Source organism: Orcinus orca, chromosome 10 (assembly GCF_937001465.1).
Source record: "Orcinus orca chromosome 10, mOrcOrc1.1, whole genome shotgun sequence".
Lineage (NCBI taxonomy): Eukaryota > Metazoa > Chordata > Mammalia > Artiodactyla > Delphinidae > Orcinus > Orcinus orca.
The window spans coordinates 82,274,692-82,300,190 of record NC_064568.1 but is presented as its reverse complement, the minus strand read 5'-3'; the positions used below and the strand labels follow the sequence as shown (position 1 = coordinate 82,300,190).

General features: G+C 54.4%; 1 protein-coding gene across 1 annotated transcript; it reads right to left on the bottom strand.

Annotated features, from left to right (window-relative positions):
• Positions 1-438: 438 nt before the first annotated feature.
• Positions 439-23,944, bottom strand: NOTCH4 (notch receptor 4). Its single transcript, XM_004286538.3, has 30 exons — positions 23,732-23,944; positions 22,850-22,931; positions 22,371-22,663; positions 20,433-20,780; positions 20,211-20,333; positions 19,868-20,104; positions 19,595-19,750; positions 18,941-19,135; positions 17,161-17,274; positions 15,974-16,087; positions 15,765-15,887; positions 14,753-14,912; positions 13,955-14,100; positions 13,393-13,545; positions 13,054-13,171; positions 12,724-12,811; positions 12,210-12,363; positions 10,318-10,502; positions 8,086-8,338; positions 7,724-7,836; positions 6,233-6,756; positions 5,278-5,661; positions 4,994-5,169; positions 4,231-4,450; positions 3,970-4,051; positions 3,732-3,870; positions 2,922-3,217; positions 2,532-2,679; positions 1,896-1,993; positions 439-1,727 (listed from the first exon to the last, which is right to left on the bottom strand). The coding sequence occupies exons 1-30, from the start codon at positions 23,796-23,798 to the stop codon at positions 1,038-1,040; spliced, it is 5,979 nt and encodes a 1,992-aa protein (XP_004286586.2). The 5' UTR covers positions 23,799-23,944; the 3' UTR covers positions 439-1,037.
• Between the last annotated feature and the right edge of the window lie 1,555 nt (positions 23,945-25,499).

Genomic DNA, 25,499 nt, shown 5'->3' with positions numbered 1-25,499 from the left:
CATTTGACACATAGTGAATGCTCATAAATGGTAATTATTCGTTTTCAATATGCTTCATGTCTCCGTGTCTCAGGTCTATCGCCATGAAAGAGGTATAACCATATTGCTGAATGGTGGTTAAAGTTTGAGGTGCTCTCTCCATCTCCCTCTACATGAGGCCTCAGGAATCTCCCAAGTGGCTATAAAAGAATGCCCTTGGAAGAGGGACAAAGGGTATGCATGGTTTAGTGTGTGTGTGTGGTTTCTCATCGGGCTACTAGAGACTCTTGCCTTTAGATGATACCCTAAATTAACATAGGACCCCAAATCTACTCATTCCTGCTCTTAAAACTATACTCAAAGCTTCCATCCAAATGTTGAACCTAGGGCACAGAATTCTGAAAACACTCTGCAGTCAACTTCGTGTTTTTTCCATTCCCCAACCCCTCCAAAAGACGGTAACACTTCAAATCAGCTTTATTATGGGGTGACAGATTTGGAGTTCTTAGCTATAGTGGCGGCTAGAAGAGTGGCACTTCATCCCTGCAATGGTTTGTTTGGGGGTGGGGTGAGGTGGGGAGAATGCAAGGAGTCATCAGCTGGAGTGACCCTTGGCCCTGCCTTCTGTGCCTACACAGTGCCTGGCACACAGGAGGTGCTCAATAAATATCTGTCAGCCGTTTGTGGGTAGTGGGGGTTACAGGCGATAGAGGCTCCCTTTGGAAACAGTATACAGGAAAGAACATCTTACATTCTATCTGTCTGCAGTTCTTGGTTCAGGGGTACTTCTCCCATTCCACTCCATCCTCCTGTAACACCTCATCCTTATTTTCTGTGAGAGAGGCTGGGCCTGCTTCATCCCAGCACCCCGAACCCTCTTTCCAGGGCTGCAGTTTCTCCACGTGGAAGACGATGTGGCATACACCATTTTGGGAGAGACACTACACTCATGACCCCTCACTTTGGAGGCTCAAGGATCTTAAAATCTGGAGGCCTTCCATACTGCTTGTCATTTAATGAGTACTCTCTTTTAGAATCCCTCCCTGACATGCAGCCTTTTATTTCTCACCCTCGCCTCCCGCATTTAAGGGTATTACTTGGTGGGCTGGGGGACCCCATGCAACTTGAGGGGATCCCCGCTCAGGGGACGGAGTGAGGCAAGGAGGCGGGATTGGAGTGTTGGAGGCGGGGCCGCAGGCTCCTAGAGCCACCCAATCGCAGGGCCAGTCAACAGCCGAGGCCACACCCCCGCTCCCGGCCGCGACCCCGGATCTTCCTCGCACTATTGCAGGGTTGGACGGAGGCCCGCGCATGCCTGCAGAAAACCTACGGCCGCGGAGGGGCGGGCCTTCTCCTGCTCCTTTCGATAGGCTTCGGCAGTGGGAATAGGCCCCGCCCCCATGGGCGGCCAAGTCTACGGACAAAGTCCGGGCTTGAGGATAGGCTCCGGCTGACAGCGTCCGGCAGCGCGGCTGAGCCCCGCCCCCACGCGGGGGCACGCTTCCTGATGCAGTCCGCGCGCGCTGCAAGGCGCCGGCGCCGCGGCCCGGCGTCGCTTTGTGACGAGCCTCTGGTGGTCCCGCCCCTTCCAGCAGCGTCAGCAGATCCCAGTGGTTGCGCTGGCGTGCGATGTCCCCGGGCGCTAGCCCGGCTTGGTCCCGCAGCTCTCGGGCGGCTCCCAGCCCCAGCAGCAGCTGGGCTACCTCCATGGCTCCTTCTCGGGCCGCCAGGAACAGCGGCGTCTGCTCCTGCCCGGGAGGAAACAGCCAGCGGGGGCGGTCAGGGAAGGCCGCGCCCACAGGACTGGCCCTCCTACTTGACTGGTGGTCCCTCCCCCTTCAGGTTTTTCAGAGTTCCGGCGCTTTGCACCTCTCCCGCGTCAGCTTTATTGTTGGGGGCCCGCTACCCGGTCTAACCCTGCCGTCCAGTGCGTCTTTATCGGCTCCGGCCTGGAGAAGGGAGCGGGCGGCCCGGGCGTTGTTCACGGCGGCGGCCCAGTGCAGCGCGGTTTTTCCTAGGGCACCACGTGAGAGGTTGTTACCCCGAGGCTGGGGGCCCGACGCCTGGGTTCCTGTTTCCCACGGATTCTGGACTTGGGGGAAGGGCTATTCAGCCCGCCGGGTCCCTCAAAGGCGGAAGCGTTGCCCGGGTGACCGCCGGCTTGCAGGAAGCGTTGCCCCAGTGACGTCACCGGCGCGCGGGAGGGACAATGGGGCATTGTTCTGGGGTCAATGGGACCGGCAGACCACGTCCCTCCCACGAGACCCCCTCCCTTCTCACTCTTCCGCCATCCTAGTTCCCAGTGGACTAGGGTAGTGTGTGTGTGTGTGTGTGTGTGTGTGTGTGTGTGTGTGTTTGAGGATGATGAGGGAAGACTCACTTGCTGCCTACTGCCACCGTACTGTGCAGATTTACCACCTTGACAGCAGGGTGGGAGGGAATGCCCCAGCTTCCAGTTGGTCCCTCTGCTAACCCCCCTTTTTTGCATCTTATCTCACACCCCATTTGCTCAACTTCTTGATAGCGCAACATCAACTTCCCCAGATCCATACCCCATTTATCTCTGGCCCCCACATCTGCTTGGGCTGCAATCAGTTCTTCAACCAGGTCCTCAACAGCTAGCCTGGCGGCCAGCATCAGGGCTGTGGTCCCATCCTCTGTCCGCGCATCTATTGCAGTCTGTCTGCTGCGGAGTAAGAGCTGGGGCGGGGTGGGGGTGGGGCGGCAGAGAGGGCCAGTGACCCCTGGTATATCTGGACTGCTAGCTAAGGTCCCTCACACTGTTAAGCACCTCCGAATCCATATTCATCCATCTGTTCTTGTTTCTCTTTCAGTCCCCAGTCTCACATCACCTTCCTCTCTGCCAAACCCAGAGGATGCTATTGCCCAGCCTTACTTGCAAGTTTGCCCCGTTTCCTTTAGCAGCCCCAGTGTGCACTGACCTGGCAAACCTCCTGAGCATCAGCGGCCACAGCGGTGTGAAGCGGGGTGCGCCCTGCCCGGTCTGGCTGGTTGGGGTTGGCTCCTGCCTCAAGGAGGCGGCGGGCAGCGGTTGGCCGGGAGAATCGAGCAGCCAGGTGCAGGGGAGTCTCCCCAGTGCCCACGGTGTGAACCTGGGGACAGGCCCCTCCACCCAGCAGAGGTTCCCAGGGCTCAGGGCTTCCCAGCCATGTCTCCTGATAGGTCCTGGACTCCACTCCCCCACAGCAGACTGCTGACATCAGGGGTGTCACCCCATCTGTGGGTGAGAGACATGAAGAATGGGAGACAACTGGAGAAGGGGGAGAACATGGAGGCTCAGGGAGAATCACAGCTTGAGGTGTCAGGAAGCCCAGCTTGGGTTCTTGATTTTGTGTGGCTTTAGTCAAGTGACTTTCTACTTTGTTTTTCTCGGGGCTTTGGTTTCCTCATCTGTAAAAGGAAGCATCAGGCCTTAATACTCTAACATTCTAGGGCAGTGATTCTCAAACTTGAGTCCTGGATCAGACTCACCTGCAGGGCTTGTTAAAACACAGATTCCCCAATATTTTGAATTTCTGAATCAGTAGCTCTGGAGTGGAACCTGAGAATTTATATTTCTAACAATTTCCCTGGTGATGCTGATTCTTCTGTCCTGGGACCACACTTTGAGAATGGCTGTTGGAAGCACTCACTCTAATATTAGTTTCTCCAGTTCTGATATCAGAGGACTTTCTGATTCTAAAAGGGTCAAAGGGAGTTTTCATTTTCTTGGTCTGGGGTGGCTCACATACCAGGTCCACGGGTGTCCACATCAGGGACATCCATCTCAGAATCCTGGGGAGGAGTCAGCATGGCTGCCTGGGGGAGCTCCTGACAGTCACTACTCAGAGGCCAGAGCTGGCACTTGGAGGGTGAGGCCATTTCTTCAGCCTTGGGGATCAGGACAAGCAAGGATCAGTGAAGGAAGGTTGACTTGTCCCTTCAACCCCTCTGTCACTTTAGGACCATTCCTGCCCCAGTGCTTTCCACCTGGTCCGCCTCTTCTCCTTCCTTGGGGCCCGAGCACATCACAACTCCATCCTCATCAACTTCTGCCTCTGGTTTCAGTGCCCTGGAAGGGGATGGGTGGGTAGAGGGCCTTCAGGGTCCCTAAGATTTCCAGCAGTCTTCCCACCCCTCTCCCCTTCCTGTGTCTTCAACTTCTGCATAGCATCTCTTATTGCTTCTGATCATAAATATCTCCACAGGAAAGAGTCCCCTCCCTGAGCCCCAGTTCTTTCTCACTCTCACTTGAGGCCGATGCTGTCCTCGCCCAGCGGGGGCCGGCGTCGGCGGGGAACTGGCTGAGTCTGAGACCTTCGAGTGAACCCAGGGGGCAGCCAGAGGGCCCCATGCTCTCGGCGCTTCCGGCGGATGAGCTGGAGGACGAGAAGAGCCCCGAGGGCCAGGAGAAGCACCCCGGCCACCGGCGAGCACAGTACAGGCCAGGGAAGCTGGTTGGCGGGGGGCTCTGGTGGAAGAGACACAGTCAGAAAAAGAGGCCATTCCTGGTGAGGCTGGGTACTCTGGTGAGACCTTTGGACAAGTGCAGTAACCTCTTTTTGCCTCAGTTTCCTCAACTGTAAAATGGGAATAATAACAGTACTTGCCTCATAGGGGTCGTTGGGAGGATTAAATAAGTTAATACTGTAAAATGCTTAGAGCAAGGCCTGGCACGTAGTAAGTGGTGTATAAGAGCTATTATTCTCTCATGTGCTATGAACTGTTTGATACGGGGATGGTTGGATACTCTCGGCTTAGTAGAATAGACCAGAACCCAAGGTTTGTGGGCGGTCTGTGATAGAGGTTAGAATAAAGTACTGAGGGAAGTAAAGGAGATTGCAGAGCAAATGGGCCATGAGGAGATCTAGCTGGAGAAGAACGTTAACAAAGGTAAGTCTCCACAAAGAACATTTGGGGTTCCAGTGCTTCTGTTTCATTTGACTTCATTGCTGGTTGCTGGCGTGAAAGCTGGCCTGGGAGCAAAGTCAGGGGAAATGACGGGGCCACCTACCGGTGCCTGCACGAGGGTGGGCAGCCAGCAGGGGTCCTGGCAGTAGGGGCTCCAGGGCCCCCACTGCGGCCATCGCAGCAAGGAAGCGGAGCAGGAGCCCAGGGTCCCAGGGACAGCGGGATGCAGGATGGTCGGGGCCACAGCGGGACAAGTCCACATCCATCACCACCACAAACCTGCGGGGAAGGCACCTCAGAGACCCCTCGGTTGGTCCCTGCTTCCCTTCCCTCTGCTGGTTAAAAACTAATGTCTGCCCCCTCTTCCCCGCCTCCCAGCCTTCTTACCCAGTGCTGAGGGAGTCCGTCTCCTTGCCTGTAGGCTGTGTTTGAGGGGTTGCTCTCTCATGGTGAGAGGGGTCTGGGGCTCCTCCTAGCTCCTCTTCGGCCTGGGCTCCAGGATAGGGGTACACCATGTTCCTGCCATCACTATCTTTCCTTACCCAAAGCCCTACCCTCAGAGTCAGGGACAGCACCCGGGCCAGGGCAAGCAGCTGCTGGTCCAGGGTTGAGGGGCTCAGCACCACCAGCAGGGCCAGGGAGGGCCCCCACTCCGAATCCCCGTCTTCGGGCCTGCAGTCGCCCCCATCCCAGCCACATTCTGCAGTGTTGCAGCCCTTCTCACAGTGTCCATTGTGGAAGTGATCACGGCAGTACTGGTCATAGACTGGACTGTGGGTTGAGGAGACGGGGACTCAGGACCCCCAAAGAAACCTGACTTCCTCATCCCAGAGAGGATTCCTGATACTCCACAGCCTCTAGGGCTCTAGTTGCTAAGTGGGGGCAGCTCTGGAGTAATGGGCTTAGACCCCGGATGGTAGGTAGTCCAGACACCCTAATGTCTACTGACACCTTTATTTCCTAACACTGTCCCCACTCTCTACCCTCCCAAACTCCTGTCTCCCTGAAGTGAAGCCCTTTTCCCTCAGGGATGCTGGTTGCTAGGGGAGATACTCCATGGCAACAGGGCTTAGAGAAGCTTGAGGCCAGAGATCCCACAGCTCTCAGAGGGTAGCTCTGAAAGAGGCAGTGCCCTCTTTCTTGGTCCCCACATTAAATATTCATGCTGCCCCATTCCTCTGGGTTGGAGTCTAGCGTCTTATACCCCTAATTAGCAATGGTTATTAGGGTGGAAACTCCCTGAAGCTTGAGGCTGTGGTCATGCTGTAACTCAAGAGATATCTATGTCCTTCCTTCTACCCTCACCCTGCCCCCGCCCAGCCCTTCAGGGTTTCAGACTCACATGCAGGCTAGAGGAGTCTCACAGTCATAGCCGTCAAACAAACACTCTTCAGAGTCACACTGTGGATGGCACTGCCCATCCCGGAAGAGAAGCCAGCACCGAGAATGGGAGGGGCAGCCCTTCCAGGGGTCTGGGACCCCCAGGGAGCAGTCCCCACCATCCCAATTTCCTCCTGGGCCGCTGCAGCCAGCGTCGCAGGCCCCATCTCCACTTCTGCCCTCACATCCCTTTGCTCCAGGCCTCTGACACCGGGGCCCTGGAGAGCTGGGAGGGCAGGAGCATCGAAAGCCTGGGCCCCCCAGCCCAGGGGTCTCTGAGCAGCTGCCATTGTGTAGGCATGGAGAAGGAGGGCCACAGCCTGGAGGGACGGGTGGGGTCAGGCAGTCAGGGCCCCCATAGCCATTGAGGCAGGCACAGCGGGGTGGGAATCCAGGCTTGTGGGAGGGCAGACACAGGCCACCGTGGTGGCAGTGATGGAGACCGCAGGAGGGGGCTCTGTGGCTGCAGGTGGGGCCTTCAAAACCCTGCGGAGAGGAGGAGAGAGATTGGGGGAAGGACCTTGTAGTATTCTCCCCACCTCCCCTTAAGCTAACCCCTGCATTAAGATAACTCAGAGGGTCCTAGATTCTCATATCTGGAAGGGGCCTCAGAGAACATCAAATTCATCATTTTACAGTAGTGGAAACCATGTCCCCCCCCCTTTTTTTTCCACACAGTGACATATTGCATAGTGGGGAGAATGGATGAAACACAGCTGTTCGCAAGAACGTGGGTGAAAGAATGAATCTATGTACATGTATAACTGAATCACTTTGCTGTATACCTGAAGCTAACACAGCATTGTAACTCAGCTATATACCAATTTAAAAACAAAACAAAACAAAACATGGGTGAACTGTCATCATGATGTGAGTCCTGGAAGACGAAACTGTTAACAGAGTAATAGTAATTGAACTAATACTATATTATCTTGATCCTTGGAGATAGGATTATGTACTTTCTCTTCCTCTGGAAGGGGAACAGGATACAGGAGGACATAAGTACATGAAAGTTATTATTAATATTATAATTCTTGTTTTAGGTTCATGGGTTTTATCTTGTAAGGATAATTAAAAGAAGGCAGTACCTAAACTAATGTTAGTTTGTATGTTAGTGTATCATGAACCAAGGCTTAAGATTAACCCACTTTTATGCATCTGAGGTCTATAAACAAATACACACACGGAGTTAAAAGAACTTATCCAAGCTCACCCAGCTGGCCTTGGGGACCTTCCCTTAGGCAGTGCCCGTGGTTTCTGAAAGTTCCATTCATGCTACCACCTGATCCTGCCTTTCCCCACGACTGCTGCTGAGAGCCACTTACCACTGTGGACATGAGATGGCTTTCTCCAATAGTTGCCACTCCAGTGCTCCCCCAGGTTCCCGGCTCAGGCATTCTCACCTTACGTCAGCGTTGGGGGCAACAGAGAAAGCAGCTTTGTGGTCTCTCACCTGGGGGCAGTGGCAGGTGAATCCTGGGGGTGGTCCTGCTGTGGCCTCACAAGACCCTCCGTGGGAGCAGGGCTGGCTCTGGCAGGGGTCTAGCTCCACTTCACACCACTGGCCTGTGGCAGGGGTGGGGTTAAACATAACACTCTGTTTCAGTCGCTGCCTCCTTGCTAGCTCATTCCTGGGAGACAGCCCAGCACTAGCCGCACAGGCAAAGGAGTGGTGGGCACGTTCTCTGGTGTGGGGTTTAGAGGCAGGGGGATGGACCAGGTGACTAGGCTGCCTCATGGGTGGGGATTGTCTGGGTTTCCATGGTCAACTCAGCTGTGCCCAGAAATGCTCATACCCCCTCTCTCAGACCTTACCTGTGTGTCCAGGCAGACACTGGCAGTAGAAGGCATTGGCCAGAGAGTGGCAGGCTGCAGTGCCTGTGGGGTTACAGGGCTGGTCCAGACATTCATCCACGTCCCCCTCACAGCGCAGCCCCACAAAGCCTGGAGGGCAGGCACAGTGGAAGCCTCCAGGTTTGGGGGTGCACGTTCCATGGTTGTGACAGGGCTGGGATTGACAAGCGTCAGGTTCCTTTGAGCAGTTCTGTCCACTGTAGCCTGGTGTACACTTGTAGGCAAAGGGGGTCAGACAGGGAACCAGTAAATGAGCCCATCCTGGCACTCTGGGGGACCCAGCTCCAGGTAGTTTGCCAGCACCCCACCTTCCAACTCAGAGCATCACTCAGCTCACCGTCCATCACAGCCACGTGTAGCTTAACCCTTGTACCTCAACTCCACGTGATACACAATTATTTGATAATACGCAACTTAACCACTTCCCAGTCCCAAACAATCTCTTTGATTCATTGCCAATAGATATAGCTCCGATTTTGAAAAATCCTTCTTCCCCCAGCCACACACCCACTGGGTTCGCTCATGCTTAATTAATTTATAACCATTTATTGAACGCCTGCTTTGTTTTGTGCCAGGCACCTTTTCAGGCTCTAGGAACATAGAGAAAATTAGAACTCATCCCTGCGTCTATGAAATTCTCAGTCAACCAGAGGAGAGACAGCTAGCACTGATTGCAATTTATATACATAACTTCATAAAACCCTCCTAACAATCCTCTTTATGGATCATCTCATTTGAGTCTCACTTTGCAGAAAAGGAAACTGATTCCTTGAAAGATGAGTGACTTGCACAAGCCACACAGTTGGTAGGTGGCAGAGCTGGGATTCAATGCGTCTGTGACTCCATAACTGATGACCTTAACCATTTTCTGATTATCTCATATCATTTTGCTAGTGAGAGAAGAGTCATTGATGAGGTCTGTATCATGTGCCAAGTTCTTGCAGGAGGAAGGAGAGTATGCAAGAATGGAGTACCAGGAAGGCTTCAGAAAAATGGAGGAAAAGGGATTCACAAAGCATCCGAGGAATGGCCAGAGAGCCGGAAGAAGCAGACGGGGGTCGTGTTTGGAAATTTCTGGAGGAAGGAGTTTCATGAAAGAGGAAATAGAGCTGAGTAATGGGTACATGGGGGTTCACTACTGATCAGTACGCTGCTTTTGTGTATGTTTGAAAACGCTCGTAATAAAAAGTTAAAAAATAAAATCTAAAAGTTAAAGAAAGGGCTTCCCTGGTGGCGCAGTGGTTGGGAGTCCGCCTGCCGATGCAGGGGATGCGGGTTCGTGCCCCGGTCCGGGCAGATCCCACATGCCGCGGAGCGGCTGGGCCCGTGAGCCATGGCCGCTGAGGCTGCGCGTCCGGAGCCTGTGCTCCGCAACGGGAGAGGCCACAACAGTGAGAGGCCCGCGTACCGCACAAAAAAAAAAAAAAAAAAAAAAAAAAAAAGGTTAAAGAAAGAGGGTGGTTAAAGGATCATGCCTTCTATCCAGTCTCGTGTTTGTGAGTACAGGGATCAGGCTGCTTGGACTTGAGTCCCAGCTTTGCCTTCCCGTCCTGCTCAGTGACCTGAACCACCAAGGTAAGGCCCTGACCCAGTCTGGAGAGAAGTTAGGGACATTCCCCTGAGGCAGACGCCTCCTGGGCACCATCCAGTGGAAGAGGGGTGAGGAAAGCCCCCAGAGAGCCTGTCTGGGGTGTAGGGAAGTCAGCTGCAGTTTTGTGTTGCTGGAGCAGGGTTAGGGGTTGGCGGAGAGAGGTGAGGCCTGAGAGGCAGGCAGGGCTGGGTCGTGCCGGGCTTGGGACTTCACTGCAAAAGAGGTGGGCAGCCACTGAAGGGTTTTAAGCAGGAGAGTGACAGGCCAGCTTAATATTTTCAACGGAGCACCCTAGTGGTGGAGTAGAGGCTGAACCTTTAGGAGGACAAGTGTGGAGGCAGGGGTGACACTTAGGAGGCTGATGCAGGCGTCCGGGCGGAATGCAACGAAACCCTGGACTAAGGCAGTGGGATGAGGGTGAAGGGGCAAGGACAGAGTTGAGAAATATTCAGGAGGTAAAATAACCTGACTTGGTGGTTGGTTGGATGTGTGGGGTGAATGAAAAGAAAATGCCCTCTCCCCCTCCCCTTTCTGCCCCATGACTGCTGTTTCCCACATCCAGCCCAAATTTGTCTTCCCCCACCTCCTCTAGACCCTCTCACCTGGCAGAAATAACCATTAGGTTGGGCCATGCAGGTGGCCCCGTGCTGGCAGGGCCTGGACTCACAGGGGTTCACCCTCTCCTGGCATATACTGCCTTGGAATCCAGGGGGACAGTGGCAGAAATGGGAGGGGCCGCTGTCGATGCAGATGCCTCCATTCTGGCACACGGAAGAGACTTCTGTGCCTGGGAAGAGAGACACACAGGGATCGATAAAGCTAGGTGGGGTGGAAGGATGCTCAGGGGCTCCAGACAATGAGCAGAGAGGTCCATGGAGGGGCCACTGACATTCCTGGGGTGGGTGGAGGCCACTCGGGGCCTGAGGAGTCAGTAACTCTTGACCCTGAAGAGATTAAAGCATCAAGTTCCCGACATGGATGGACCTAGAGATTGTCATACTGAGTGAAGTAAGTCAGACAGAGAAAGACAAATATCGTATGATATTGCTTATATGTGGAATGTAAAGAAAAGGGTACAAATGAACTTATCTACAAAATGGAAATAGATTTACAGATGTAGAAGACAAACTTATGGTTACGAGGGGGTAAGTGGGGGAGGGATAAACTGGGAGACTGGGACTGACATATACACACTACTCTATATAAAATAGATAACTAGGGCTTCCCTGGTGGCACAGTGGTTAAGAATCCGCCTACCAGTGCAGGGGACACGGGTTCGAGCCCTGGTCCGGGAAGATCCCACATGCCATGGAGCCACTAAGCCTGTGGGCCGCAATTGCGGAGCCTGCACTCTAGAGCCCACGAGCCACAATTACTGAGCCCGCGTGCCACAACTACGGAAGCCCACGTGCCACAACTACTGAAGCCCGTGCGCCTAGAGCCCGTGGTCCACAACAAGAGAAACCACCACAATGAGAAGCCCACGCACCGCAACAAAGAGCAGCCCCCGCTCACCGCAACTAGAGAAAGCCTGCATGCAGCAACAAAGACTCAATGCACCCAAAAGTAAATAATAAATAAATTAATTAATTTTAAAAAATTGATAACTAATAAGGACCTATTGTATAGCACAGGGAGCTCTACTCAATACTCTGTAATGGCCTATACGGGAAAAGAATCTAAAAAAGAGTGGCTATATGTATATGTATAACTGATTCACTTTGCTGTACACCTGAAACTAACACAACATTGTAAATCAACTATACCCCAACTTAAAAAAAAAAATCAAGTTCCTCCTCCTGCCTGTTTTGTCAGAATGGAGAGAAATATCTCTTCTTTGGCTTATCAGGGCATTATAAGCAACTATATTCTTGGCTTTAAATGTCTCAAGCAAGAAAGAACTCAAGAGAAACTTCAGGTGGGGACACCTGAAGTGGCTTAACTAATGGTCTAAGTCCATCCCCTGGGTTTTGCATCCTCTGATGTTCTCTCACAGTGATTCCCATCAGCCATCCCCTAACCTCACAATGGTCTCTTTCCTAAGTGCTTCTCATAACAAAACTTATTTGAACAAGAACGGTATTCTTTTACCCAGGGGTTGGCACAACATCCAAGTGAGTGGGGCATGGCGAAGTGTGTTGAGTGTAGCTGGTTAAGCGTGGTTCACTCTAGTTGAGTTATGATGGTAAAGACAGTGCTGAGTTGTTCCACACTGGATCACTGGGTTATGTCCCTGGTGATTGTGTTAAACTGGAGTCTGGTTGACTGGGCTGGGTGGTGTTTCTTGTGTTGTGTTGAACGTGGTGCTGGGAGTTGAGTTGTGTTAGGCTGTCCTGGGTGTTGAGCTGCAGCATCAATAACTGGTTGTCTGTGTTGCTTTGACTCTTGGTCCACTGTTTGTCCAAATGCTGTGTGTGGATGTCCTTAGGGGTGGGGTAGAGGAGGACACTCTTTTGCTCTTCATCTGCCCCATAGTCGGTCCTTGGGTCAGTACCTTGGCTCAGAGCAGCCTTCTGGCAGGAGGACAGCGGTAGGTTGCAGAGAGGCCCAGTCCATCCCTGGAGGCACAGGCACTGGAAGGAGGGCCCAGTCTGGAGGCAGTGGGAATTGTGTGGACAGGGCTTCTGAGCGCATGAGTCGATCAGCATCTGAGGGTTAGGAGGGAGCGTGAGGCAGGAAAGAACACCAGGTTCCCAGGCCTAGAGATGGTCCCCTGCCAGTGTCTCAAAATCCCTTACCCTGAAAACTCTCTCCTGAATGGTCTGGGACTAGGTCACCCTCCCTGGATTCCTTGGATACCCACATCCCAGAACAGTCGCTGGGATCAGAAATCCTTTCAGTGAACCATACAAATCTCAAGTTAGACCTCAACTCCTAGACTTCCACACCTCCTTTCACATGGATACCCCTCCTAAGCTTCCCTGCTGCCACCTTTTAATACCCGAGGCCCTCTCACTAGAGCTCTCCTGCCCCTCCCTCCTCAGCACACCTGGCTCAGTGCCCCTCACCTGGCAGCTGCCTCCTGTGTAGCCAGGGGGACAGAGGCAGTGGGGACCCTGAGGGCCGTCTTGGCAGGTTGCCCTGTTCCTACAGGGGCTGGATAAGAAAGAGAGAGGGCACAGTAGGAGGAAGGCCAGGGCAGCAAGGGGAGGGAGTGTGTGATGTGGTGGCAGGCAACCACTGGGGAGATGGGAAAGTAGGAGGGAAGGCAGAGTGAAAGGATGTGGGACGTGGGATGAGAGGCAGCATAGCGCCCCAGAGGAGATGGAGAGGAAGGGTGGCGAGGGCTCCCTCCCTCCCTCCCTCCCTCCCTCCAGGGGTCTCTGTGCCCTGCTCACCTGTCCGCACAGCTGGGACGGATCCTTCCCTCGCAGCGTAGGCCCTGGAAGCCCGTGGTGCAGAGGCAGGAGTAGGTGCTGGGCCTGTTCACACAGGTGCCCCCATTGAGGCACGGTGCTGGAGAGAGGAGGCTGTGAGGGGTTGGGTTCCTTGCCTGTAACCTGGCCTGTGGCCTCAGTCACACCACACACGGGGCACCCCCCCGCCCCCCGCAACTTCCCCACCCAAACAATGGCTCACTGTGTCCAGTTAATTTTTTTTTAAATGTGGTACAAACATACCCTGACCAGTTTCTCCATCCTCCTGTGGCCCAGACCCAGGGCATGGTGGGCACTCACCAGAGGCACAGTGGTCAATGCTGGTCTGGCAGCGGAGCCCGGTGTGGCTCAGAGGGCAGGTGCAGGAGTAGCCCCCAGGGCTGGGGCTACAGGAACCACCGTTGAGACAGGGCCCTGAGTGACAAGCTGTCACCTCCTCGCTGCAAGTGGGCCCTGAGGGAAGCGGGTGGGGTCTGAGAAAGGGAAACCTCCTTTTCTCTTCTTTTCCTGCTCTTCCCTTTCCTTCCCTTCCTCACCCCCGTCCCCCAACCTCTTTTCTTTTCTCACCACCTCTTACGTCACCCGTGCCCTCTGAAGCCCATGCCCAGTTCTTTTTTTTTTTTTTTTCCGCACCGTGGGGCATGTGGGATCTGAGTTCCCTGACCAGGGAGGGAACCTGCACCCCCTGCAGTGGAAGTGTGGAGTCTTAACCACTGGGCAACCAGGGAAGTCCCAGCCCCTGCCCAGTTCTTCTTGGTGGTGACTGAGAGCCAGAGCCCTTTGGACACATGTCTCCACTGGCCTTGCCCTTGATTTAGATGGTGGTCAGCCCAGGGTATATATGGTTTAGGGAGCACCTCACCTGTGTAACCTGCGGGGCAGGTGCAGTTGAAGCCAAAGGGTTGGGGGTGGCAGGTCCCTCCGTGGGCACAGGGTGTGGAGACGCAACCCCCCAGCTCTGTGTCACACTCCGGTCCTGTCCAACCCACATCACACACACACGAGGATCTGGTCATAAAAAGAAAGGGGGGTTTTCTCTTCTCCCTTCCCCGTTGGTCAGACCCCTACGACTTCTTCTTTTTTGGCCCTGGGACTCTGGCCCCTTTCTCAGCGTCTTTGCTCTCAGCATTGTCCCCCTTCTGCCCTACCTGCCCCACTCATTTTCTCCAACTAGATCTATCTATCTATCTATCTATCTATCTATCTATCTATCTATCTATCTATTCATCCATCCCTTCTATAACTTGTTTGTTGTCTGTCTTTCCTCATTAGAACCAAAGCTCTATGAGAGTAAATACCTTGTCTCTTTTGTTCTGTGTTGCTCCCCCAATGCCTGGAAATGTATCCACACATAGTAGATGCTCAATAAATATTTGTCTAATGAATGATGAGATGAATTGGTCCTGGGATTTAATACTCTTCTTTCTGCTTTGACCTCCCTAGTCCTCTGTTTCCCTCTTTATTTATGAACTCTCCCCTCATTGGATAACACTCACCAGTCAAACCCTCTCATTGGTTGTGGTCTCAGAACTTTGCCATCTTCTTCCCATTCCCCATTGGTCATTTCCTACAGACTCACCCCTCACTGGCTCTTTTCTCCTGCCTTAGCTGAGGAGGATCCAGAGGAGACTATGAATGGGGAGGGCCTGGAAGATGTTACCTCTGGCAGTGCCCATGGTGGCAGGTGCAGTTGTCTTCAGCTGGGGCACAGCCAGGGCTTCCACTGGGGCAGAGGCAGTGGGCCTCTTCCTCCGGATCCTGGCATCTTTGCTTGGGCTGGCACAGGTTGGGGGCACACAGGGGAATTTCACAGAGATGACCTGGGGTGGGGAGATTGGTCAGAGAGAAAACAGAGTCCCTCCCTGTCCTTGATGGGGCCAAAGGCCGCTTCTTATGCATGACTTGCTCACTCTTCATGGACCTGTCCTTCAGTGGATCCCTAATGCCTCAGGATACCAACTTCTTCAGAATGCCACGTGGGGTCCTGCATGCCATGGCCTTCCTACAATTGCTATGTTTCTGACCTTCGCCCCATTGTAGCCTAAGATCTGGATGTCCTACACTCCCTTAAGCGGGGTGTGCTTTTCTTCCCTCCGTGCCTTTGCACATGCTGTTATCTGCAGTTAAAATGCGCTGCCTAGCATTCTGTCTTGACAAACTCCTACTCAGTCTTTAAGACTCCGTTCAGCCATCTTTTCTCATCTCTAGTCTGGGTTGGCCAGTCCTTTGTGTTCCTATAGGATCCTGTGCATTCCTCTCTCAGAGCATGTCTCTGGGCCATAATCAACTTGTTGGTCTCTCTACAGTAGATTTAAATCCACTTGAGGATAGCAACTCTTGCTCAACTTAGTGTCTGTGTCTGGTGTAGTAGACACTTAATAAATGTTTGCTAAATAAGCAGATGAATGGCTTGCCTTTGAACCTCATCCTCTGCTCCTGTTCCCCAGTCATGCCACTCATGTTGGGCCTGATGTGGGTCCTACAGTAACACTCACCCTCAGCTCCTGTACGGTTGTGCAGGTTTTGCACTGCATAAATTTAAGGGATTCCATTCTCATTCTGTTCTCACATCCCAATGCTCAAATGCCCATCAGTGACCTCTACTGTACCCCAAATGGACTCCAGTTACCCCAAATACCCCTCCAGTTCTTTCCAATGCCTCCCCTGCTGACCTGTAAAGCCAGATGGGCAGAGGCAAAGGAAAGCTCCTGGGAGGTCAAGGCAGCTGGCTCCAGTGGGGCATGGGCCACTCAGACACTCGTCCACCTCCGCCTGACAGCGTGGGCCTTCAAAGCCTATGGCACAGCAGGAGGGTCAGGGACCTGCACGGAAGTCTGCGCCTGCCCTCACTCTCACCTCCAGAGTTTGAGCCCCAGTTTACCTGGGAGACACTTGCAATGGAAGGATCCAGGCTGGTCCTGGCACTGCCCACCGTTGGCGCAGGGAGAGCTTCTGCACTCGTTGATGTCCTCCTCACACCGGGGGCCAGTGAATCCTGGTGGGGTTGGGAGTGAGAGGGGAGAGATGACCAAGGTCTTTTTTTTTTTCTTTTCTTGACTTTCTCTAGATCTATGAGGGAGTTTGTTACAAATGTTTGAGCTTTACAGGCATGATTTCATGGATTCAAACAAGAAATTAGGAGTTAACACTGGTATTTAGGCTTCTCTTTACAAATACAGCAATAACATTGCTACAAATTGCAAGGGAGAGAATCTTGTTTCAAATGGTTTGGTTTGGGGTTTTGTCTAATGTGTCATTATATAATGAAGGCACCAATATGGGAGCTTCTCAAATAGTGATTTGGATATCAGGACAAAATAGAGCACAACTTGGTAACTTTAGTCTTTATATAAATAAGGCATAACTGGATATGTGTACTAATGCTGAAAATATATTTTATCAAAAGAATAAATACAGGTCCTGGTCCTTTCCCTTGCTAGGAAAGGTGAACCTGGAGGACTTCCAGAGAAGACACCTGGGACAGGTGGAGATGACAGGAGGGTGATGCATAAAGGTGAAACAGCCACCTGCCAGCCGTGTGACTTTGGGCAAGCTACCCAACCTCTCTAGGCTCCACTTTATTCCCCCGTAAAAGGGAAATGATAATATAAACTACTCATGGTACCACTGAGAGAATTAAATGAGATAATGCCTGAAAAGTACATAGCCAAGTGCCTGGCTTAGAGTAAATATTCAATAAACATCAGTTATTATCGTAACAGGGAATAGAGGGATGTCCCGTGAAGCTGGAGAAGGAAGGCCTGGGGCGACTTTCCCTGCATCTGTGGCGAACAGTGCCAAGACCAGCCGGGGACCCCCGGCATGCAGGGGGAGAGTACAGAGGACTCTGCAGGAGGGCTGGAGAGGAGGGATATTTGGGTGACTTGGCAGGACAGAGATGAGGGTGGGCGAGTAAGCAGGGGAAGATTTGGAGGACGTAACAGAAGAGAGTTTGGAGAAGAGAGAAGGAGTTGGAGAAATGGGGCGCTCCTCGGTCTGGCCCGAGAGAGCTTCAAGAGGCCACGGGCGATTGCTAGGCTGGAACCGTGGAGTGGAATCTGCACTCACCGGGCCGGCAGACGCACCGGAAGCCATTGAGCAGGTCGTGGCAGTCAGCCTGGTTCAGGCAAGGGGCAGAGGCGCACTCGTCTGTCTCTACCTCACAGAGCCGCCCTTCTAAGCCTGAGGAGGGGTCAAGGGCGAGGCTCAGCCAGGCCAGCCTTGCCTTAGCTGCTCACCCCTTCTGTCCAGGAGGCCTGGGTTCTAGAACCAGCCCTGTCCCTGACCTGCCCTGTGCCCCAGCAGGCAGCCTCTCCCAGGGGGCCGTCTGCGCGTGGGTTGGAGAGATGAACCCGAGGCCCTGCTACTCTGCTGTGTTTGGCTCTATCCCCTCAGGTGTGAAAGCTCAGGGAGCAGGGCACCTGCCGGGACATGTGGGAGGGCTCTGGGCAAGTGCCTTTTGGGGCCATTCCTCTGTGCAGAGAAGGCAGGGCTCACCCGGGAGGACTGATCAGCCTGGAGGTCCTCGAGGTACCAATGTGACAAATGGGCATCTGCTTGGAGGTGGTTCACTCCTCTTGTTCTACCTGGGCAGACCTCTGTGCCAGGGAGACCAGGCATCCCCAAGGTGGGGATTTGAAGGGCGTCTGGGGACCTGTGTCACTGCCATACTTGTCCTGCTTCTTCGACCTCCTCCCGGTCTCCACTGTCTCACCCTGAACTGAAGCTGGACCTCGGCTGCCTCCCTCTTCTTGCCTGGGGAACCTGCCTCTGAAGCTCCTTGAGATCTACAACCTTGTCCCTTGGATTAGTGGATAGTTTTCTCAGCATTTTTCTTTGGATGCTTCTCAGCTTAGGAAAGCTGTGTAGTATAGTGGGTAAAACTATCAAAGCTCTGGGGTTGAATCCTGGCTCTGCCACTTACTAGTTGGGCAACCTTCAACAAGTCACTTAACCTCTCTGTGCCTCAGTTTCATTTATAAAATGGGCATAGTAACAATGCTGACTTCATAGGTTATTGTAAAGATTAGATAATGCATGTAAGACGCTCAGGCACAAAGTAAGCTGTTATTTTCCTGGTTTTATTCAGCTCCCTGATATTGGCTCGCTCACTGTCTCCCTGGGGAGATGTTTACCCCCCTTAAAACTAACTTGTAGGTAGGTGCAGCCTTGCAGCATTCCTTTCCCATTGTACCAAATTCAAGCACACAGACCCTTTGGGATTTTTTTTTTTTTTGCGGTACGCGGGCCTCTCACTGTTGTGGCCTCTCCCGTTGCGGAGCACAGGCTCCGGACGCGCAGGCTCAGCGGCCACGGCACACGGGCCCAGCCGCTCCGCGGTATGTGGGATCTTCCCACACCGGGGAATGAACCCGTGTCCGCTGCATCGGCAGGCGGACTCTCAACCACTGCGCCACCAGGGAAGCCCGACCCTTTGGGATTTTAAAGGTTTGCTTTCAATCTCTACAGGGAAGAGGTTCTGTGATTAGGATGAGCATTCTGGGTTGGCATAAGCAGAGGCTGCAGCATGAAAAGTTTGTTCACTGCTGCTCTGCTCTCCCTTGATGGGCCTCTGTGTACAGTGGACCAGTTTGTGTACCCTGCGGTGTCTATGAAATGAATGCAGAGTTGAGCAGTGCACAGCCTCACTACCATCTGTGGCAGTCCTTATCCCAGGGCCCGTCAGTTTCCCAGAGTTTTCATCTGGGGGGTGAGGAGAGGAGGAGAAGCATTCTTTGCTGTCTGACCCCGACCGGCCTGAGGCTATCTGTGCTCTACAGGGGTCACGCCCAATGGGTTCGGGATTAGTCTCCCGTCTCCTCTACTTGAGGGCCCACTCAGCTGGTACCTGGTGGGCAGAGGCACTGGAAGGTGGCGAGCAAGTCCAGGCAGGTGCTGCCAGGGTGGCAGGGCTGCGACAGGCACTCATTGTGATCGGCCTCGCAGCGGGATCCCGTGTAGCCAGGGGGACAGAGGCAGTCAAAGGAGCCGGGCGTGTTGAGGCAGGAGCCGCCGTGTTCACAGGGACTGGGGCCTTGCTGGGCTAGGAGGAGAGAAGATCCGGGGGTCTGCAGGGGTCAGTGGTGGAAGGGCGAGGAGGCCAGAGTGGCAGGGAAGGTGTGGGGACCCTGTTTGTGGCTGATGAGATCAAAGTGGGGAAAGGGATTGTGGCTTTAAAATGGAGGAGGACTAAATGGGGCCTCGAGGACTGAGGATTGGTGAGAAGACTGTGTAAGGCAGAGATGCCAAAAATGGGCAAATTCAGGAAAAAGAGATGTTTACTTATTTACATGGCCACCGTGTGGCTTGCGGGATCTTAGTTTCCCAACCAGGGATCGAACCCAGGCCCTTGGCAGTGAAAGTGCGAGGTCCTAACCACTGGACCGCCAGGGAATCCCCAAGATGTTTATATTTTTAATTTGGAAAACAATTGGCCTGTTTTCCTCCTCAGTGCAGAGGCTGTCTGGGGGCTCAGAGAGGGTCTCATGTGGAGGTGCCTCACCCATCTGACACTCGTCCAGGTCCTGGTGGCAAGTGGGCCCCGTGTAGCCAGGCTGACACACGCAGAATGTGGAGCCCCTCAGGGGGTTGGTGTTGCACTGGGCTTCCCGGTGGCACGGCTGGCTCAGACACATGTCCTCCATGTGGCACAGGAGGCCTGGAGGGCAGGGTGGAGGCGAGGCTCTCAGAGGCCGCTTGAAGCTCCCAGCTGCCCTCCTGGTGCTTCTGTCACGTACCATCTCCACCTCCCGCCTCCCTGTACCCTGTGTCACACCTGTGCGGCCAGGTGGGCAGAGGCAGGAGAAGGAGCCCACACGGTCGATGCAGGTGGAACCTGGGGCACAGGTGGCGGCAACACAGTCGTCCAGGTTCTCCTCGCAGCCCGTGCCCCCCCAGCCGCTCACACACACACAATGGAAGCCGCCAGCTGAGTTCTGGCAGGTACCCCCGTTTCTGCAGCGAGGGGGACCCTGAGCCTCACATTCGTCCACATCTTCAGAGCAATCCCAGCCTGCCAGGGGGAAGGGGACAGGTGCTGGAGCTGGGGGCCCTGTGAGGAGTGGGGAGCAGGGCTCCACTGGGCCACTGGTGCTATCAGCTTGGCCGAAACGACTCACCTGCCCAGGCCTCTGGGCAGAGGCACGTGTAGGTGCCCAGCCCATCCTGACAGGTGCCCCCGTTCTGACACTGGTGCCCGACACAGTCATCTGGATTCACCTCACAGCTTGGGCCTGTGAAACCTGACAGGGTCATGCGATCAGCTGAGGGAAGGGGACCCATGGGAGACAACCTCCGTGCCCAGAGAGAGGGGCTGCAGAGAGACCCCTGCGAGGACACACCTGGGGAACACAGGCAGAGGTGGAAGGTGGAGTCTCTCCCTGGAACCACTTGACAGGTGCCCCCACTGGGACAGCCCCTGGGGGGGCAGGGTCCTGGCCGGAGCTCACAGCGTGGACCCCCCCACCCAGCAGGGCAGAGGCACTGGAAGGACCCCAGGGTGTTATGGCAGGAGGTGCCCTTGGGGCAGGGTCCTGGGTCCAGGAAACACTCGTTGACATCGCGTTCGCAGGCATGGCCCTCGAAGCCAGGTGGGCAGCGGCACTGGATCTGGGGGTATGTGGCCAGACACACCCCTCCGTTGACGCAGGGGTTGGCTGAGCAGAAGTCCCGGAGCTGGCAGCGCTCACCTGAGGCAGAGGACGGGGGGGCATTTTCCTAGCACCGCACAAATTCCAGCTCCTCTGAGATGACCCAGCTCTCACTCTGGATTATCTCTGTGTTGAATTTCCATATTTTCTTCCCTTCCCTCCCATACCCTCTCTGCCCTATTCCATCACCCTCACTTTTATCATTCTTTGGGAGGGTTATATCTGGAGTGACCACATTTTTCAAGCTGAAAACTGAGCATGTAGCTCTTGGTGGGAGTATTGTGAATCAGCCCTGCTTGGGAAAATCTGGGACGGAGGGTTCCTTTAGTGGTGACCTTGGTGGCGAATTAGAAAGCATGCAGCCTCTGCAAGCAGGAGACTTAGCCCCTTGCCTTGCCCCCCGCCAGCTGTGTGCCCTCGGGCAGTCATCTTGCCTCTCTTATCCTGATTTCCTGATCTTCAGGTGGGTGTAATGGTCCGGGTAACGATAAAGAGACTCACTTCACAGCCGTGTGCACCAGTGGGAATGGTGGCGCTGGCGGCGGTGGCGCTGGTACTGAGCTAAGTAAGCACTTCCTGAGCATCGCCCCCTTTCTTCCCGACAACAACCTTATGAAGTGTGGACATCGGCTGACCACCGAGGACCCAGACAGCTTAAATATCTTATGCAAGGTCACATGTCTAGTCAGTGGCAGAGCTGGCAATGGACCCGAGGAGGGGGCCGCCCGGAGCCCCTACTCTGAAGTACAAGGCGTGGCAAGTTGCCACTGATCATCCTTCTTGTCACATACGCTGGTCTCTCACACCCGGTCTCAGGCCCCGTTGCCTCAGAATTTCCTCGTCAGTTAAGACATCTCCATGTCCTGGGCCCACCCCAGATGCACCAGGGCAGGCTCTCTGGGACAGGGCATCGGTGTTTTTAAGGCTTTCCAGGTGACTGCTATGCCTACCTAAGTTTGAGAATCTTTGTCTCCAGTCCACCCCCTCCTGGATGCACCCACATCCCAAGCGCTCTCTGACCTCGTGGCCTTTGCTGCCTGGTCCAGCCCTCCCCATCCTGGTGAGGTGTTGTGGAACCTTTCCGTCCAGGGCCTCGCAGCTCTGTCCAGGCACCCCTGACCACTTCCTCATGGTAGCACACCCTGCCCATCGTGTGTCCTGCTCTCTCGCTCCAGGGCTGCACCCACGTCCCGTCACACCGCCCACCACTGCAGTCTTGCCGGGTGACAGTGTGGGCTCCCGCCACTCAGAATAGAAGCCATTCAGGTGCTCAGAATGCAGAGTCCTGGAAGTCCCCTGCTGTGCTAGGCATTAACCCTCTAGCTAGTGGACCGAGGGGAGGTTGAGGGGCTGGGAGAGGGGTCAGGTTGGTGTGCGAAGGGGGCTGAGGCAGTAGCTATTTACCAGCTGGCTTGGAAACACCTCAACATCTTAGCGACCGGTACTATCCTGTCGGTGAAATGTCAATCTTGGGTAAATGGTTCACCAAGAATTGGCTTGTTGATTCTCTCGGCCTCTCTCCTCAAAGGGCTCGCAGTCTCTCAGGCTCTATTTCCATCTTTCCTACCCCACAGCCCAGCCCGTTGCCCCTGCCTGTCCCCCTTCCTCGCCACCCCCATCAGTGCTCACCTGTCCATCCCGGCATGCAGGAGCACTGTGGGCGGCCCGAGGCCTGGACGTGGCAGCGGCCCATTTTGGAACAGAAGGAGGAACAGGGGTCCTTGAGCTGGGCCTGGCATCTCTCACCAGTGAAGCCAGAGGGGCAGGTGCAGAGGAAGCTGGGGGCCGAGGGAGAGGGAGGGCTGGGGGGGCTGGGAAGGGTGGGAAGCAGGGCTTGGCAGCTGCCTCCATTCTGGCAGAGCTGGGCACCCTGGCAGGGGTCCGGAAACTGGCATGTCTCACCCAGGAAGCCAGGGGCACACCTGGGCAGGGGAGGAGACAGGAGAGCTTACTTCCTGGCCCTCTGCTTTCTCTCCTCCCTCCCTCCTTTGCTTTCATTTGTCTCCCTTCATCTGCTTCACCTCCTCCCTTTCTCCTTCCTTCCCATTTCTCCCCGTCCCCTCCCCTACTCCCCTTCCCAGTCTCCCACTCCCACAAGGTACACTCACTGGCAGGTCCCTTGCCCCTGAGATAGGCTCAGGCAGGTGCCTCCATTGGCACAGGGTTCTGGGAAACTCCCGCACTGCAGCCCTAGAGATGGAGATGAGGATGAGATGGGAGCAGGTAGCATTACGCTCCACTTTTCCTCCCCTGGACGCTCCGGAGGGACCTGCCTGCAGCAGCCCCGCACAGGTGCTCTGAACCCCACCATTGCCTTGATACTCTTGTTCCTACCCCCCACGTGGTGCTCACTCCCAGCCCCCCAGATCCCAGGCCTCTCAGCTACTAATCCCCACCCCTCCTTTCCTGTTTATTCTCTGGCCTCCCAAGTCTAGCCTCAGGCTCCATCCCTCGGAAGCAAGACAACAGGAATAAGGAGGGGGGCGCGGAGGGGACTCCTGGGAGGTGAATGGCTGAAACATTGAAGGGATTTCCTCCCGGAAGGGCCCAGCATTGAGCTATCGGCGGGTGGGGACAGCTGGACCAGGAAAGGGACTTTGTGGGCCCTTGACCTTCCAATGTCTCCATCTCCTGTTCCCTCTCATCTCTTCCCCTAGCAGGTGGTCCCTCTTTTCCCTCTCTTCCTCCTAAACGTGACTGTAAGAGCACGGTGTCCCCCAGTTCCAGGGCCCACTTTGTTCTCCCTGGGGGTGGGCACCTTCTCGCCCATCCCCCCTACCGTCACCATCCCTGGCACAGGGCCCATAGCCTGGGTCTGTGTAGCTGCAGGGGCAGAGTTGTCTCTCCCTGCCGGCAGCCCCATTTGGGGCGTGAGAATCTTCTCCATCCAGTGTCGCTTCAAAGCATGCAGATTGACCCTCTGTCCCCAGCCCACTGGACATCCTCCTAAGGAAGGTGGGTCCCCTCACTTCTCCCACCCCACGCCTCACCTCTGGTCTGGACGACTGACCAACACAGCAGCAGCAGCAGCGGCAGCAGCAGTGAAGGGGGCTGCATTCCAGAGCCCCTGCCCAAGCCCAGATCCCCCCTGCCTCTTCCAGTGGGACCCTCAGAGCCCTCACTGAGGCAATAACCACCCACTCTGCTCCCACGGCCCCTTCTTCCTCCTCTTCGGCCTGCTGCGAACCTCACGTCTGAGCTGTTTCCTGAGTCACACAATGTCCTGGACACCCTAGTGATGGGGGGGGGGCAGAGTGGAGGAACATTGAGGGGGATGAGGGAGGGGCCTTCTGTCCCTGACAACCCCTGGGGAGGTGGCGAGGAAGGACAGTGTGGCTGGAGTGCAAGTGATAGAAGGGGGAACGGGGCCCCTGGGAGCAGTCCCAGTCCTTCTGTTGTTGTTGTCTCCCCTTTCTAAGGTGGGAACTGCAAGGTGGCTGCCCTATGCCCTGGGGGCGGGGTGGGGTCAGGACCTGGAAACAGAGGTGTGGGGTGATGAGAGATCTCCTATTCCCCTTGTCTGGAGAGGGTGCTTGTTTTGCGAGGTCAGTACAGATGTTTCTCAGAGAATCTGCACGCTTCCACCCACTCATCTTGGCAGAAGGAACACAGGGGACTTCTGGGTCTACCCTTGCCCCTTGCTGGGCTGTTAGATTTCTCCTTCTGGGAAATGGAGAAGATGCTGGGCTGGTTTGGGGGGAACTGTAGGCCTTCTTTTGGAGGGGAACGTGTAAGATCGTCATCAATGATAAATGAACATTGTCTCCACTAAATTTTGCAGTCTGGATTATCCATAACGAACACTGCATTTGTGTGGGTTTCCCTCCTCCCATGTCTCCCTCCCTCCACCGCAGAGGTCCCTGGGATGCAAGGAATGCCAGTCACTGAATTAAAAACTGGAGTAAATAAAATCAGAAAAGAGAATGCAGGGCCCTGACTCGTTCAACCTTCTTGAGTCAACCCAGGACAGCTTTGGGGTCAGCCACACACCCAGTTCCTCCAGTAGCTCAGAGAACTGAGAGTCCAGGGTGGTTAGAGGTGTCAGCAGCAGCTGTGCACAGCCCCAGCATTGGTGCACCCTGAGTGCCTTTCCACGCCGATAAGTATACTTTGCCAGCACAATTTTTTTAAATTACTAACTTTTTATTTTGAAATAATTTAAAACTCACAGAAAGGAGGCAAGAATACTAAAAATTATTCCAGGATATTCTTCACTCAGATTCACCAATTGATATCATTCGACCACATTTGCTTTATCATTATTTTTCTAAATACACGTTAGTATTTTTTTCTGAACCATTTGAGAGTAAGTTGCACACAGTATATCCCTTTCCTCATAAATACATCGGTGTGAATTTCTTAGGAACAGGAACCTTCTTTTTGTTTTTTTCTAGAGATTTTATTTTTTCTAAAGAAGGTTTATTAATTAATTAATTAATTATTTTTGCCTGCGTTGGGTCTTCGTTGCTGCACGCGAGCTTCCTCTAGTTGCGGCAAGCGGGACTTTCTCCTCCTTGCAGTGCGTGGGCTTCTCATTGTGGTGGCTTCTCTTGTTGCGGAGCACGAGCTCTAGGCGCGCGGGCTCAGTAGTTGTGACTCACGGGCTCTAGAGCGCAGGCTCAGTAGTTGTGGCGCACGGGCTTAGTTGCTCTGAGGCAAGTGGGATCTTCCTGGACCAGGGCTCGAACTCGTGTCCCCTGCGTTAGCAGGTGAATTCTTAACCACTGCAGCACCAGGGGAGTCCCAAGAACCTTCTTT

Bases quoted from the DNA above. Each gene is read 5' to 3' on its own strand.
- NOTCH4 (XM_004286538.3), bottom strand. From the start codon at position 23,798: ATGCAGCCCCCTTCACTGCTGCTGCCGCTGCTGCTGCTGCTGTGTTGG. The intron at 20,781-22,370 runs GTGAGCACTGAT...CCTCTGCCTCAG, and splicing joins CTGCATGCCGGGATGGACAG to GTGAGCGCTGCCAGCTCCGG. The intron at 1,994-2,531 runs GTATGGATCTGG...GTGGTGCCCTAG, and splicing joins GGGGGCCAGAGATAAATGGG to GAAAAACCGCGCTGCACTGG.